The 15,905-nt window shown below is 40.3% G+C and overlaps 1 protein-coding gene across 1 annotated transcript in view; it reads right to left on the bottom strand.

Moving 5' to 3' along the window:
• The window catches only part of NDFIP1 (Nedd4 family interacting protein 1), a 50,670-nt gene extending 36,620 nt beyond the window's left edge, over positions 1–14,050 (bottom strand). The window contains exon 1 of the mRNA XM_082651257.1: positions 13,794–14,050. Coding sequence (XP_082507383.1) covers positions 13,794–13,856 — 63 coding nt within the window. The 5' untranslated portion in view covers positions 13,857–14,050. The remainder of the gene's footprint in view (positions 1–13,793) is intronic.
• Between the last annotated feature and the right edge of the window lie 1,855 nt (positions 14,051–15,905).

Below are 15,905 nucleotides of genomic sequence, written 5' to 3'. Positions count from 1 at the left end.
AATCAGACAAACAAAAAAAAATGTTGTTAACTAGGGAAAATAAGGTACTGTCAGGCAAGGAAAAGTAACCACAGCATACAACATATTACTGAATACTGATCTAACTACATTGTGGATATAACTATACTAGAAAAATGGAGAGACAGGAACTGGGAGTACATGCAGTTGTGGGAGGGTGGTAAAAGAGAGCTAAATCCTTAAATCTCCTAGTGGTAAGTCAATTAAAAAATTTTTTTAAACCCTGAAAACTGAAAAATCAAGAAGTAACAGCCTATAAATGTTTTTTACCTTCACAGATAACAGCGAAACAGCAAAAGAAAGAGCTAAGAAGCAGGTAAGTAAGCAGGAGACTGCTGTTTTGGGTAATAAGCCTGTAAGATCGATCTGACTCTAACCTATATGTAAGTATAACTATCTGAAAGATATGAAAAATAAATTTAAAAAGATTAAAATGTGATTACAAAATGTGTCATGAAAGAGTAATCTCGTATTCATGGGAAACTAACCTAACTGGGGGAGAGGGGAGGTACTCAAACTCCCCTTAGGACAGACTACCTAAACTGAGAGGGGAGCTGGGAAGAAGGGAGCATTCCAGGTAGAGGAAGTAGAGCAACAGGAGAGCTCCTGGCCAGAGAAGGTGATGTATTCCACGAAGTGAAACAAGTTCCCCAGGGAAACAACAAATCATGAGAGTCCAACTCCACCCCTTCTCCCAAGTCCTGGTCTCCCCCATCTACCTCTTACCTATCCTCCAAGGCCAGGCTCAAGTTACATCTTCTCAGAAGCTTCCTAAGAAGTCTCTGGAAGTAGGTGATCTCTTCCATCTCAAGATAATGCCTTTTATCTACTATCTTATTTTCTGAATTAATATAATTAATATTGTATCAATACCATAATACATTCTCATGGATTGAAGTCATTCAACAGGTATTTAGTGAATACTTACTATATGCGTCAAATTGTGCTGGGTACTAAAAGTAAGGGGAAGAAGAAAAGGAAGGCAAGATGCGAAGGAACGAGGACAAACAAAGCAGCACTCTACAGGCACTTAGTCAACTTTTAATTCCATAATATTTAAACACGCAAGCTGGCACTTCATAAATGCCTTATTACGCAGATTGCAGATGGCTCACAAGATGAAAAGTCTTGGATGAATGGAAGCTTGACACTTTAAAAACCAAGATACAAATCTGGGGGGAAAAAGTATACTCTATACATAAGACAAGCATAAAAGTAACATTTTCATAATAATAAACAGCACACAGCGATTTTTAAAAATTCTTTTTTCTAAGATTCCTAGGCTCACAAGGAGAAAACCTGACAAAAATACAGAGAAGAAAATAAAACCCACCACAATCCCATCTTTCAGATATCCTTCCAGCCTTCTGGGGGAATACAAATCATCTTATAACCTTTTTCACTCACTACACGGTGGAATTTTCCTTCATTATTAAATATTCTTTTGTAATATCACTGTAGCATTTGAAAGTCAGTCTATATTTTTCTCATGGGAAAAAAAGTTCATTTCTTAGAAATAACTACAGCAGTAATTAGGTACAGCTAAATAATATTTAAAGCAACCTGCTAAGAGAAATACAAAATCAGTGTTAAAAAGGTATATGCCAGAAATTGCTGAGATCCATTCAAACACAATTACAGATTCTTACTTAAATATTTTCACTAAAATGTGAAGTCCTAAATATAAAATGGCATTTGGATTACCTTAAACCTAACTGATACATAGAAAATAAGATATTTTAACCTTCCCAATAATGGTGAAGCTAATAAGCCAATAATTACCTTTCATGCCCAGCATAATTTGCCTTTTCTCCCCCTCGACTCAGCTAGTCATTTTGGCCAGAGCTGAATGGTGACAAGATGGCTGTAAAGCTTACAACATCACATAACTGTGATCACCTCAATTAACTCTCACCTAAAATGAAATTGGACCAATGTGCTTGAGAGCATTAATGCTATCCACCCTCACATGCATGACTGAGCAGATCTGATTTTAAGTATGTACACTCTAAAATACTATTACATCTGAAAATGCAATTCTGCTTCACAAGGACAAGTGTTGAAAGGAATCTCCTATCAACAATCAATCATGTGTAAGATCCCCAAGGCTGCAGATAACCCTCAATTCATACTTCTTATGCTATTTCTATAATAACATGAGCAGATTTTCCAAACTTGTGAAAATGCAACTGCTAAAAGCAGTGAATAAGAATACTAGAAATCAAGAGCCAGTTTCCTTTAAAAAAGCTAAAAAAACTTTTAAAATTGGTATTTTCTTCCTTTTAAAAGATTATTGATTTTATTGTGAACCTAAAATTGCTCTTAAAAATAGTTTATTTGAAAAAATTTTAAATTATTGATTAACTTTTCTGATTTCTAAAAGCATCATTAACTTTTTATTTTTTAATGAATTTATTTATCTATTTTTGGCTGCGTTGGGTCTTCGTCGCTGCGCGTGGGCTTTCTCTAGTTGCAGCGAGCGGAGCTACTCTTCGTTGGCGGTGTGTGGGCTTCTCATAGTGGTGGCCTCTCTTTGTTGTAGAGCACGGGCTCTAGGTGCGTGGTCTTCGGTAGTTCTGGCACGCGGGCTCAGCAGTTGTGGCTCGCGGGCTCTAGAGTGCAGGCTCAGTAGTTGTGGCACACGGGCTTAGCTGCTCCGTGACATGTGGGGTCTTTCTGGACCAGGGCTCGAACTTGTGTCCCCTGAATTGGCAGGCGGATTCTTAACCACTGCGCCACCAGGAAAGTCCCATATCATTAACTTTTTGTCATGATACACCATGTTTGTTTGAAGCTGACCAGAAGGGAAAGACCTACAAACAGAATGTTTTAACTAGTGGGAAATTACAGAACAGTACTCTGTACTCACCAGTGACTCATTCTTTTAAAACATAATATTAAGGAGATTTTTCTATTTTTTAAACCATGCATAATTTTAAAAAAATCTACTGGGCATATATATTTACTGACATCATTTTCAAAAATAATTATTCATCATAAAAGAAATTTGCTAAATCATCAATAGAATGCTATCTCTTTGGATCAAAGCCACCAACTTCTATAAATAAAAACAATCAATCATAAAGCTGGAAGGAGACAAAATGATCTAATCTAACTACTACTTCATTTTATGAAAGGAGGAAATAAAGCTAGAAAGAGATTGAAGTTCTAAGTTCTAGCCCACAGTCATATGACAACTACATACTTCATTGCAGAAGTCAGGCAATATATTACTGATTAGATGTTTTCATAAAGTCCTTTTTTGTTCTCCTGAATCAGTCTCTACTTAATGTCCAAATTGAGCCTTCCAGACACTGAAGTGTACATCACACCCTTCAAAAACTGCTTTTTAACACAAAGTTATATGAAAAGTTTGGACGTTATATCATAAAGCTCCTAAAATGAAAGCTTCAAGATACTAAGAACACTATATTCCTGACTACACAGTCCACAAAATTTCACCTAAATTTAACAAGGACAAAACAAATTTTTAAAATTAGTAACAAAGTAAACAGCAAAATAAGCACTGAGTTCCATAGAGAAAGGATTGGTGGTTAAAAGGACTTGAGTTTTACCTGCAGTGCTTTCAATTTTTATAGGATTGTAGTCATTGTTAATCAAATCTTAATGTTTACGATGAATCTGGGCAATACATACTATATGGGTATTATTTTATACTATTCCTGCAGTTTTTATTTACTTCCAAATAAAAAAAATTTTAAGGAATTTTTTAAAAAGAAGCAAAACATGATCATTAGTGGAAAACTTGCAAAATAAGAATGAGAAATCACTCATCATTTTTCTTTAAGAGTAGTTTGAAAAACAAAAAACAAAAAGGATGCTATACATTTGTCAAAACCTATATTTGTCTAAACCTACAGAACTTTATAGCACAAGGGGTGAACTTTAATGTATGTGAAATACGATAAAAAAAATTTAATGTATGTGAAATAATGTATGAACTTTAATGTATGTGAAATTTAAAAAAAAATGTTAGGTGGTTGGTGGTTCCCAGGATGGTTTGCAGAATGTGACAAAACAATCTAACTGTGTTATAAATTTATGAAACCACCTCATTAAAGAGGGTGAGAAGAAAAGGTGCTGACATAAGTACCTAAGTAACTTTGGAAATGAGTAGTCTTTATAAGACTAAAGGCAAAAGAAACTGTACATATGCCCTGTCCTCTAGTTGATAAAACTGTTTCCCATAGGGGTGTAAGTTAACAATTCTGACACTGCTACACATGTACATGTACACATGTACATTAGAACTGAAGTTAAATTAAGTAAATGGATGGCAGGTGGGAGGAGCCAGGTCTCTCATCGTTGGAGTAGAAGTTTAAAAATGAGAGGGGAGGAGGGTAGAGTGATCCATGTAGTAATGGATTAGAGTCAGTTTAATATAGATAGATGGTTACATATGAAATGTTTATGGATATACACACACACATATATTTCTTTACTCTGTCAGCCTAGAAGGCCTAGAAGCAATGACACACCAGCAGCAATGAGCACAGATCTTGGTTTCTAACATCATTCTCCAATAAAAGGAACCAGGGTTCCTTGGAGAAATAGCTGATTCCAGGATGGCACAGAAAATATACATGGTGAACCTGGTGCCAAAAAGTAAGGAAGTGCTTTAAAAAAACCACAAAGATGGAGCTCTGTCAAAGGGATACAAGTGCCAACTGAAAGAGATCCCAATGGCCAAAGCTGGAACAATTTGAGCAACAAAATAAAATAGTGTTGGCTTATAACCCAGAGTAAAATTAATGAGTTCATACTAGTATCACTGAATAAATAAATTAATGGAGAAGAGACGAATGTCCCACGCAGAAAAATTCCAAATAATTTATGTAGATACACTGCCCCCAATGAGGTGGTGGAACTTAACTCCCCAAACCTTAAGTATAGGCTGTGCATAGTGACCACATTGACTTCCTTCCAAAGAGCACAGTACAAAAGGGGGGAAAGAGTCATTTTACGTAGAGTGATCTGACAAACACTACTTCAGCCAGAAGATCAAGGTCAACATCAACAGTGGTAAGTCATGGGGACAGTATGCATTCTTGATATGACATGATGTAAAATGGCACTTTACCTCTGTGGTCTTCCTCCCTCCAACCCACAACTCTAGTCTAATCATGAGAAAAGCAACCAACAAATCCCTGGACTTCCCTGATGGCGCAGTGGTTAAGAATCTGCCTGCCAATGCAGGGGACACAGGTTTGATCCCTGATCCGGGAAGATTCCACATGCTGTGGAGCAACTAAGCCTGTGTGCTACAACTACTGAGCCTGCGCTCTAGAGCCTGCAAGCCACAGCTACTGAGCCCGTGTGCTGCAACTACTGAAGCCCACGCACCTAGAGCTCGTGCTCCGCAACAAGAGAGGCCACCGCAATGAGAAGCCCGCGCAGTGCAACGAAGAGTAGCCCACACTCGCTGCAACTAGAGAAAGCCCGCGCACAGCAACAAAGACTCAAAAATAAAATAAAATAAATTAATTTATTAATTAAAAGTAAATTAAAAAAAAATCCCAATTCAGGGACATCCTGCAAATAACTAATACTCCTCAAAACTGTAAAGGTCATCAAAAACATGGAAAACTTGAAAAACTGTCACAGTCAAGAGGAGCCTACGGAGATACAATGACCAAATGTAATGTGGAACAGAAAAAACACACAGATAAAAACTGAAAATCTGAATAAACTATGGACTTCAGTTAATAACAACATATCAATACTGGTTCATTAATTGTCACAAATGTACCACACTAATATAAGATGTTAAAGGGTTAACTGGGTCTGGGGTATACAGAAACTGCACTATCTCCAATGTTTCTGAAAATCTAAAAACGTTACAAAAAGTAAAGTTTATTTTTAAATATTTAACACTTTTAACATTTTTTTTTTAAAGGAAAGGAAGAAAGCCTGAAGAACGCACACCAAACTTGAGAAGCAGTTACACCTCTGGGGAGAGACTAGAAGGGAAGTCAAGTTTTCCTTTACAAGTTACTGTTTGACTCCAGTACATAAAGAATGTATCTGTGTACTATTTTATCACAAGAAATGTTTAACATTTAATGCCACATTTAAACACTGAATGACAAATAAAATGAAATTGTTATTAAACAGAAACCCTCCCTAAACCTTTGTATGTCTATTCATAAATATCCAATCTCCAGAAAGACCTCCAAATCACATTCAAGCCTCTGATTTACTACTAACTGATATTATTGCAATACACAAATTTAAAAGAGAAACTGTCAAAATTATACTAAATTGCTAGGGGAGAAGAAATATATAATACACGTGAAAGAAACTGCTTTAATCAGAAAATATTTCACGAGAAATGTTCTTAAATTGGATCAATATTTAGAGCTGGTATTTAGAACTTTTAATATAAATTGTGGTATTCAGAAAAAATGAGCCTAACTGTTACAGAAGGATGTGCAAAGTGATGTCTGATAACACTCACTTTATTACTACACTTGGTGAAAGCAACAACATACACTGTACTTCTATCTAGACAGCCACGAGAAGCAATTACAACTGGAATGTGTAAAATTCAACAGATTCAATACATGGTATTCACCAACTGCCTGGCATACTGGCAAAAATGACTTGAGAATAAAGATAAGATCACCAAGTTGATTCTCAGCAGTAATCTCTAATTAAAGTGTTAAAAGTTGCTTTAACTAAATGGGCATTATCCACTACTACAAGAATATGATTCCACTAAACGGCTGTACTTGTTCACAGATAATGTAAGAATAAATGATTAAGAAACCAAAGTAATTATTTTAAAGCCCTAAGAACAAGTAAATCAGAGACTGTCACTTGAATTTCTTCGTCTTCCTTTTTTTTTAATTAACAAAATACAAAATTACTCTCATGGTAGGATTTATTTTATAATCGAATTTAATGTAATGTAATATAATTGGTGTCCAGGATAAAGTAATTTGAAGTTATATGCAGGCAAGGCAGTGGGTGGCATCAGTTTAGATGATGCGAGGATTTCCTAGAGCACCTCATAGAGAGTGAGTCAAATACAATGGATAGCTGCAGATCTGCAGCTCCTGACACTCACAAATCCTGGTTCCACATTCATAACAAATTACAAAAGTGCTCTCATGACATATTTCCTCATGTGATAATGTCTGCTTAAAATATCACACCATTATCTTTTACACACAGAAATATTTATGGACAAAATGACATGATTTCTAGCATTTGCTCCAAAATAATGGTAGAGAGTGTAAATGAAAAAGATTAGCCATTTGTTTTGTTTGTTTGTTTGTTTATTTGGCTGTGTCGGTTCTTACTTGTGGCACGCGGGATCTTTGCTGTAGCATGCGAGATCTTTCGTTGAGGCGCGTGGGCTTCTCTCTAGTTGTGGTGTGCGGGCTTAGTTGCCCCGTGGCATGTGGGACCTTAGTTCCCTAACCAGGGATCGAACCTGCATCGCCTGTATTGGAAGGTGGATTCTTTTTTTTTTTTTTTAACGTCTTTATTGCAGTATAATTGTTTTACAATTTTGTGTTAGTTTCTGATGTATAACAAAGTGAATCAGCTATATGCATACATATATCCCCATATCCCCTTCCTCTTGCGTCTCCCTCCCACCCTCCCTAACCCAGCCCTCTAGGTGGACACAAAGCACTGAGCTGATCTCCCTGTGCCATGCGGCTGCTCCCCACTAGCTATCTATTTTACATTTGGTAGTGTATATATATATGCCCATGCCACTCTCTCACTTAGTCCCAGCGTACCCTTCCCCCTCCCCGTGTCTTCAAGTCCATTCTCTACGTCTGCATCTTTATTCCTGTCCTGCCCCTAGGTTCTTTAGAACCTTTTTTTTTTTTAGATTCTATATATGTGTTAGCATGCGGTATTTGTCTTTCTCTTTCTGACTTACTTCACTCTGTATGACAGTCTCTAGGTCCACCCACCTCACTGCAAATAACTCAATTTCGTTTCTTTTTTTGGCTGAGTAATACTCCATTGTATATGTGGAAGGCAGACTCTTAACCACTGGACCACCAGGGAAGTCCCAAGGTTAGCCATTTGTTGATAATTGTTGAAGCTGAGTGATGGGTACATAGGATTTATTACGCTAAATTTTTGTATATGTTTGAAATTTTCATAGTAAAAAGTTGAAAATGTACATAAAGAAGATGTGAGATACACACACACAAACACATACACCATTATCTTCTTAATATATACATACAATGGAACATTACTCAGCCACAAAAAAAGAATGAAATACTGCCATCTGCAGCAAGTGGGTGGACCTAGAGAATATTATGCTTAGTGAAATAAGTCAGAGAAAGACAAATACTGTATGATATCACTTATATGTGGAACGTAAAAAATAATACAAATGAATGTATATGCAAAACAAACAGACTCACAGATATAGAAAGCAAATTTGTGGTTACCAAAGGGCAGAGGGAAGGAGGGAGGGACAAACTAGGGGTATGAGATTAACAGATACAAGCTACTACATATAATATAGGTAAGCAACAAGAATATTCACATAAAGGGAATTATACCCAGTGTCTTGTAATAACCTATAATGGAGTATAATCTGCGAAAATACTGAATCACTATGTTGTACACCTGAAACTAACACAATATTGTAAATCGACTATACTTCAATTAAAAAAAAGAAATTATGCCTACAACTCAACAACAAAAAGCAAACAATTCAAAAATTTGAATTTTTGAATTTGCCCAATTCAAAAATTGGCAAAGGACTTGAATACACATTTTTCCAACGATATTCAAATGGCCAACAAGCACATAAAAAGATGCTCAATATCACTAATCATTAGGGAAATGCAAACCAAAATCATTATGAGATGCCACTTCACACCCATTAAGATGGTTTTATCAAAAACAAAACAGAAAATAACAAGTGTTGATGAGGATGTGACAAAATTGGAATCCCTATGCACTGCTGGTTGGAATATAAAATAGTGCATTTCTATGGAAAACAGTATGGCAGTTCCTCAAAAAATTAAAAATAGCAATACCATATGAACAAACAATTCTACAAATTGTTGGTTCATACGGTAAAACCTACAAATTATACAAATTCAACAATATATCCAAAAGAATTGAAAGCTGGGACTCTTTTGATACTTGTTCACCCATATTCACAGCAGCATTATTCACAATGGCCAAAAAGTAGATAAACAAAATATAGTATACACATACAATGGAATATTATTTAGCCTTAAAATGGAAGAAAATTCTGACATATGCCACAACATGGATGAACCTGGAGGACATTATGCTGAGTGAAATAAGCCAGACAGAAGGAACAAATACTATATGATTCCACTTATATGAGGTACTTAAGAGTAATCAAATTCATGGACAGAAAGCAGAATGTTGGCTGTCAGGGGCTTGGGAGGGGGAAATAGAGAGTTATTGTTTAAGGGGTATGGAGTTTCTGGAAATGGATGGTGATGAAGACTGCCCAACAATATGAATGTACTTAATACCACTGAACTGGGACTTCCCTAGTAGACAGTGGTTGGTTAAGAATCCGCCTGCCAATACAGGGAACACGGGTTCGATCCCTGGTCCAGAAAGATCTCACATGCCGCGGAGCAACTACGCCCGTGAGCTACAACGACTGAGCCTGCACTCTAGAGCCCACGAGCCACAACTACTGCAGCCCGCCGCCTAGAGCCCGTGCTCTGCAATGAGAAGCCACCGCAATGAGAAGCCCGCGCACTGCCACGAACAGTAGTCCCCGCTCGCTGCAACTGAAGAAAGCCCGAGCACAGCAATGAAGAACCAGTGCAGCCAAAAAACAACAAACAACTACTGAACTAACTGTACACTTAAAAACAGTGTACAGTTAAAATGGTAAAACTTCATATATATTTTACCACAACCAAAAAAATTCTTCTAAGAAATAATTCTACCCATCTTCTCAGTATTTTTATAAAAGTTTTCTTTGATCATTGGCAATACAGGCCATTGGCAATACAGGCCACAAATACGCCAAATAACCTCAAAATCTTGACATGACATCCGAAGGGGCATTCCATGATATAATTATAATGTCTTCTGAAACTAAAAAAAATAAAAATAAAAAAATAAAACCACATGGGCACCACTCACTCCTTCCTCTAGGATCATAACGTCATCTAACACTTGAACATGAAAAAGTTTGGCCTGCCGGAGATGAAATTCTTTCCCTCATCTATCAAAACCTTCCTTCACAATCCTGAAAGAACTTACCCAAAACTGCTTTACAATGTCACCAAACTACACCACAAACTTATTAGTGATGCCCACAAGCGAGCAACTTCTTTAGCAGACAGGGAGTCAGATCTAAAAGTAAACATTCTGCAGCCTTTTTTTTTTGGCTGCACTGGGTCTTCATTGCAGTGCACGGGCTTCTTCTAGTTGTGGCGAGTGGGGGCTACCCTTCGCTGCGGTGCACGGGCTTCTCATTGTGGTGGCTTCTCTTGTGGAACACGGGCTCTAGGTGTGCGGGCTTCAGTAGTTGTGGCACGCGGGCTCAGCAGTTGTGGCTCGTGGGCTCTAGGGCACAGGCTCAGTAGTTGTGGCGCACGGGCTTAGTTGTTCCACGGCACGTGGGATCTTCCCAGACCAGGGCTCGAACCCGTGTCTCCTGCACTGGCAGGTGGATTCTTAACCACTGCACCACCAGGGAAGCCCTCTGCAGTCTGTTTTTAAGTCTATATGGCAGTGTCATCATTGCCTACTTTCAATGGATTTAAATCCAAATATCTCAGAACATTTCAGGAAGTATTTGGCAAAATGCATGATATAGCCAAAGATCTATTACAGTGAGGCAGAGAAGGCTTGGAATGGATGAACAGGGTAAACATCCTCAGAGAGATGAAAACACAACAGGTTTCTCAACACTGGGCCTACCTAGAGCTTCCTGAAACAGTGCTTCAGAATGTTTGGACACACAATCTCAGTTTCAAAATGCAAAAAGGGAAAAATAAAGCGACAGGAAACCTATGAGCCCAGCCTATCTGTATAGTCTGTGGTAATGCTAAGTTGTGCACATATTGCTCTACCAATCAAAAGGCCATAAAGGCAAAACCACTGTTTGCATTTATGAATGAATCATACAGTTTTCCATTACACTTACTTCACTAGAGGACCAGCTCAATTTGACTAACCAGATCAAATAGAAGTCAGAACGGCCCTTTGTGACAACCAAAGAGTATCATGCGCCTATCAAGTTGCCTGGACAATTCAACATTCCATAATTCAAAAGCCTTTTAAATATGTATATTCTCTGACCAAGCATTTACATGGCTAGAAATTTATACTACGGAAATGGTTGAAGATGTATATAAAAGAAACTTCAGTGACAGAAAAAAAATTATAAACACCCTTAGAGACCAACAATAGCCAATTGATTAAATTATGGTTCAGCTATACAACTGCATGCTCTGCAGACATTAAAATATGAATCCATTTTATTATATAGCTATATTGTGTGCCTTTGTACATATATGTGCACAATACATACACGTGCAAATTTGTGAATGCACATGTATTTGAGAACATGTGGGTATGTAAACATACATGTGCAAATATGCACAAAGTGTGTGCAAGTATAATCAGGGGCCCTTGGAACTGCACGTATGTACAAAGATGTGCCTGTATATGTATGTATAGGTACATAAAAGAATACATATGCACATGTATATATCTGCTAATGCATATGCTTATATTTGGGCCATAAGCCTGTGTTTTAAGTAGGTAAGCATGTATTTATCCTTGTAATCACTACTTAGAAGCTGTGACCTTGAGCAAGTTACTGAGCCTCTAGGGAGTCTTGACTTGTCATCTATACAATACCAAACCCTGCCTCGAAGGGGTTTTGTGAGGATTAAGTGAAATAATGGATATAAAGCACTTAGTACCATGACTGGCACATAATAAATGCTCAATCAATATTAATTTTCCTTATCTGTACATGTACACACTCATGTATACTTACACAGCTATGAGTCCACAAGAATACACAAAATATTAACTTTGGTTATCTATTTGTGATAGGTTTTTGGTGTGGGGTTTTGGTTTTTTTTGGCTTTCATATTTTGCAATTTTTCTAGGAAGATTAGGTCTTTCTTTTTTTTTTTTGAAGATTTCTTCAAAATAATAAGTTTTAAAACAGTAAAAACGATGGCCTGTCCTTAACATACCTCTGTTCTGCATATTAAAAGCTATTAAACACTACGCTGAGAAATACGTAATTTTGTTACTCCACCAAATATTTTGTATTCTAGCGTTATGTCAGCATTACCTAATAGCTCAAGAAGATGGCAGTACAAAGAAAAGCCACAGCTTTTTGCTTCTTTGCCTTATCCAAGGCAGGATGAAAAGAATGAATTAAATCACACGATGGGGTACATGTGATTTGTGAACACCTTGGTGACAGTTAAGTGATACCTGTCAATCATATTTTACTAAAGCAGGGAGGAACCCAGGGCCTTGCCCAAGGTCATACAAAAAAGCATGTACCCCAGGCTGTGAGAGATCTAAGGACTAGACTCCATTGCCACAATTTGGGCGTGCTTATGAAACCAAAAAGCTGAATTCTTAAAATCGGTCATATCAGGAGTCTGACTGTAGGAGGGAGGAAATTACAACAGAGGGCTGACGACAGCAAAACAACCCAGTAACTGGCCCCACCAGGGTTAATCTACATGTTTTAATCATACTGGTTTTCCTCACTTCTAAAATATAAAACTGTATATCATCTATGATAGGACATTTAATTTCATAAAAGCACGATTGCCATTTGTATGCAAATTATAGTGAAAGCATCTGAAACAAAATGTAAGCAGTTACCTGCAGTTCCAATCAACATCAGTTACCAGCTGGCTCAGTTGCCATAATTACGGTGTCTTAGATTGAATACCTCTAAAAACCCTGCAAAATGTCTTCCCGAATTTCCGAGGGAAACCCGGCTACAGACAGGCGAGTAAAACAAGCAGCTGTTTTCCCTAGGGCCTCAATTTATAAATCGTACCCGAGATAATAATCCAATCATCTCCTATACATTTTCTCCCCAGCTATGCTATTCAATCTCTTTAAACGTCATTTCCAATCTCTGAAAACACACACTCAGGCACACGCCCTGCAGCCTGCAACGTAGCTCGACATTATAGGGACATCGCCAGTTAATCGCCTTTTCCAAATCTACTGCGAACTGCAGACTTGTTCCTCGTCTCATTTTGACTTTTGTCTTGAAACGCAAGCGAGGGGGATGGGTTTCGACGAGCAGACTAGGCTCTGAAACCCTGAGTAATCGCATCTCGCTGCGGAGGGCTGTCGGCAGCAGTAGCAGCGATTTTAATCTTTCATCTCCACCCAGTTTCCTTTCCCATCTCACGCTTTTTTTTTTCTTTCTTTCCAGTGACATCAAATTCAAGGTGGAAAAAAGGAAAACTGAATGCACCCTGGTCGACGCCTCCGGAGGGTGGCGGGTTCCGACCCGGGGACCCGCCCGCCGTGGGAAATGCGAGAAACACTGTGGGGCGGAGGTTTTTCCACCGCCCGAGTCCCGGCCCGGGTGGCGGAGGGACAGGCCCAGCTCGCGGCCGCCTCGAATTCGAGCCCGGGGCCCGCCCGGCCCGCCCAGGCCCAGCGCGGCCTGCCAAGCCGCGGCATCGAGTTGGCCACAGGCGGGGCCGGAGAGGAGGCCTGAAGCGGCCAGCGGGTAGGGCAGGGCCGGGGAGACACTGGGCGCTGCTTACCTGCTGGTACCGGCTGCCGCAGGCCGGCTCCACCGCCGCCAGCGCCGCCAACGCCAACGCCATGGCGCAGCCGGCCGCAGGGAAAGAGGGCGAGCGAGCGAGCTGAAGGTGCGCGGGCGCTGCGGCCTGGGGGCGCCGGGAGGCCGACGGGGACGCGCCTCGGGTGGGTCTGGGTGGCCACCGCCGCTGCCAAGCCCGCCGCTCTCCTCGGGCTGTAAACGCCGCGGCTACCGAGGTTCCGACGCGGCCCCTGGGGAGGAGGCGGGGACGACGACGACGACGCTGCGCCGCCGCCCCGCCCCCGACTCGCGCCGCCCGGCCCGCCCGGCCCGGCCTCGCCCCGCGGTGCCGGCGCCCCGGGTGGGCTCCGCCCCTCCTCCCGCACCCCGAGGCTGAGGCTTCGGAGTCGGTTCCGCTCGAAACCCGGTTGCTCCCAGGTCACCGCAGAGAGGGCGACGCTGTAAATGGGCCCCTCGTTCCAAGCACCGAGCTTCCCCTGCGTGTCACTTGTAACCCTCATCACGAACCCCAGACACGGGGGCCGCAGCCCCGTTGCAGAGGTCGTTGGCGCCCAGGGAGGTTGAGACAGCCTCACGCAGCAGCCATCTGATCCCTAATATCTGGCTGCAGAATCTCGGTTCTTCTCCACTCCCTTCTTGTCTGCCATCCTCATATAGACTAGGGGTCAGTCCGCTACAGGGCAGAGGCCAAATCCGGTTCAGTGACTGTGGAAAGCAACGTGAAAGTCAAATTTCTGTGTCCATAAATTGTTTTATTTGGAACACAACCGCTCCCATTTGTTTAGTATGGCCTGCAAATCCTAAATGACTTGCTATCTGGCCATTTAGAGAAAAAATTTGCTGACCCTAAATCCCGGAGAACTCCTTGATCTCAAAGCCTGTTTCGGGTGGCTGATAATAATAGCATCCGTATTTTTATGTAGTCCTTTTCGTGTTTTAACAGCCTCATCCGTGGATAAAGACACGATATTTTCTGAACTAAAGCTCTCTGACATGAAAGGCAAAACTTCAAAGATGTAGCCATGCTAAGAGCTTTCCAGGTAACAGGAACATGTATGCAAAGGGGGTGAGGGAAGTGAAAGCTTGCCTTGTGGAAGAATGGAAAGGAGGCAGCATAACTGCCATATAGGAGATACAAGTATTGATGTTCCACAGATGAGGGAGTAATGCCTGAAGACATTAAGTATTTTACCCAAGAACACAGTGCTGGTAAGGGTTAAAGCTGGACTGTAAACCCATCAAGTTGGCTTTCTAAACCATTATCATGCAACTAAATTAGAAACTTTATGAAGATGAAACTATTCGTCTTTTAAATATTTTGATATCTCCCCAAGTATCTAGCACAGTATAGCTATCTGTACTAGAGCAGGCATTTGAGGTCTGCTGTTTTATCATACCCAGACATCTGGAATTGCTTCTACTCACATGTCCAACACAGAAAAACACTTGATCTCTGAAGCCTGTCGCCATTCCCACTTCTTCTTGATTGCCTTTCCAAGTTGGTAGTCCAGAATTGCCACTAATCTCATTATTGTTTTATCTTCTAATTTTCAAGTTATTTAACTACATATTTTAAACCTCAGCTGCACGTTTTGAACCAACCCTGAGGTCTCTGTATGTAGAAGCCAACTGTAATCAACAAAAATTCTAGGGGCTTCCCTGGTGGTGCAGTGGTTGAGAGTCCGCCTGCTGATGCAGGGGACGCGGGTTCGTGTCCCAGTCCGGGAAGATCCCACATGCCGTGGAGCGGCTGGGCCCGTGAGCCATGGCTGCTGAGCCTGCGCGTCCGGAGCCTGTGCTCCGCAACGGGAGAGGCCACAACAGTGAGAGGCCCGCGTACAGCAAAAAAAAAAAAAAAAAAAAATCTATATATTTCTCTTCCTCACTTTGAGTTCTCTACCAGTATCCAAACTCCAACATGTCTGTCCCTATTTCCAAGCACTGGCCTCACATATGTCCACTGTGGGAGAGTGAACAAATCCAGCAACATGCCAGTCCGAGAGTTTCCAAGGGGTCTGCTGCTTAGTCTGTCCCACAATTGTTCTTTTTAATCCGGAAAAACAACCTTCAAATGTAACGATGTACACTGAGT

This window comes from Grampus griseus (assembly GCF_964374135.1).
Source record: "Grampus griseus genome assembly, chromosome: 3".
Classification (NCBI taxonomy): Eukaryota; Metazoa; Chordata; class Mammalia; order Artiodactyla; family Delphinidae; genus Grampus; species Grampus griseus.
Note: the sequence above shows the minus strand (reverse complement) of the source record. Positions and strands in the feature narration are given on the sequence as shown.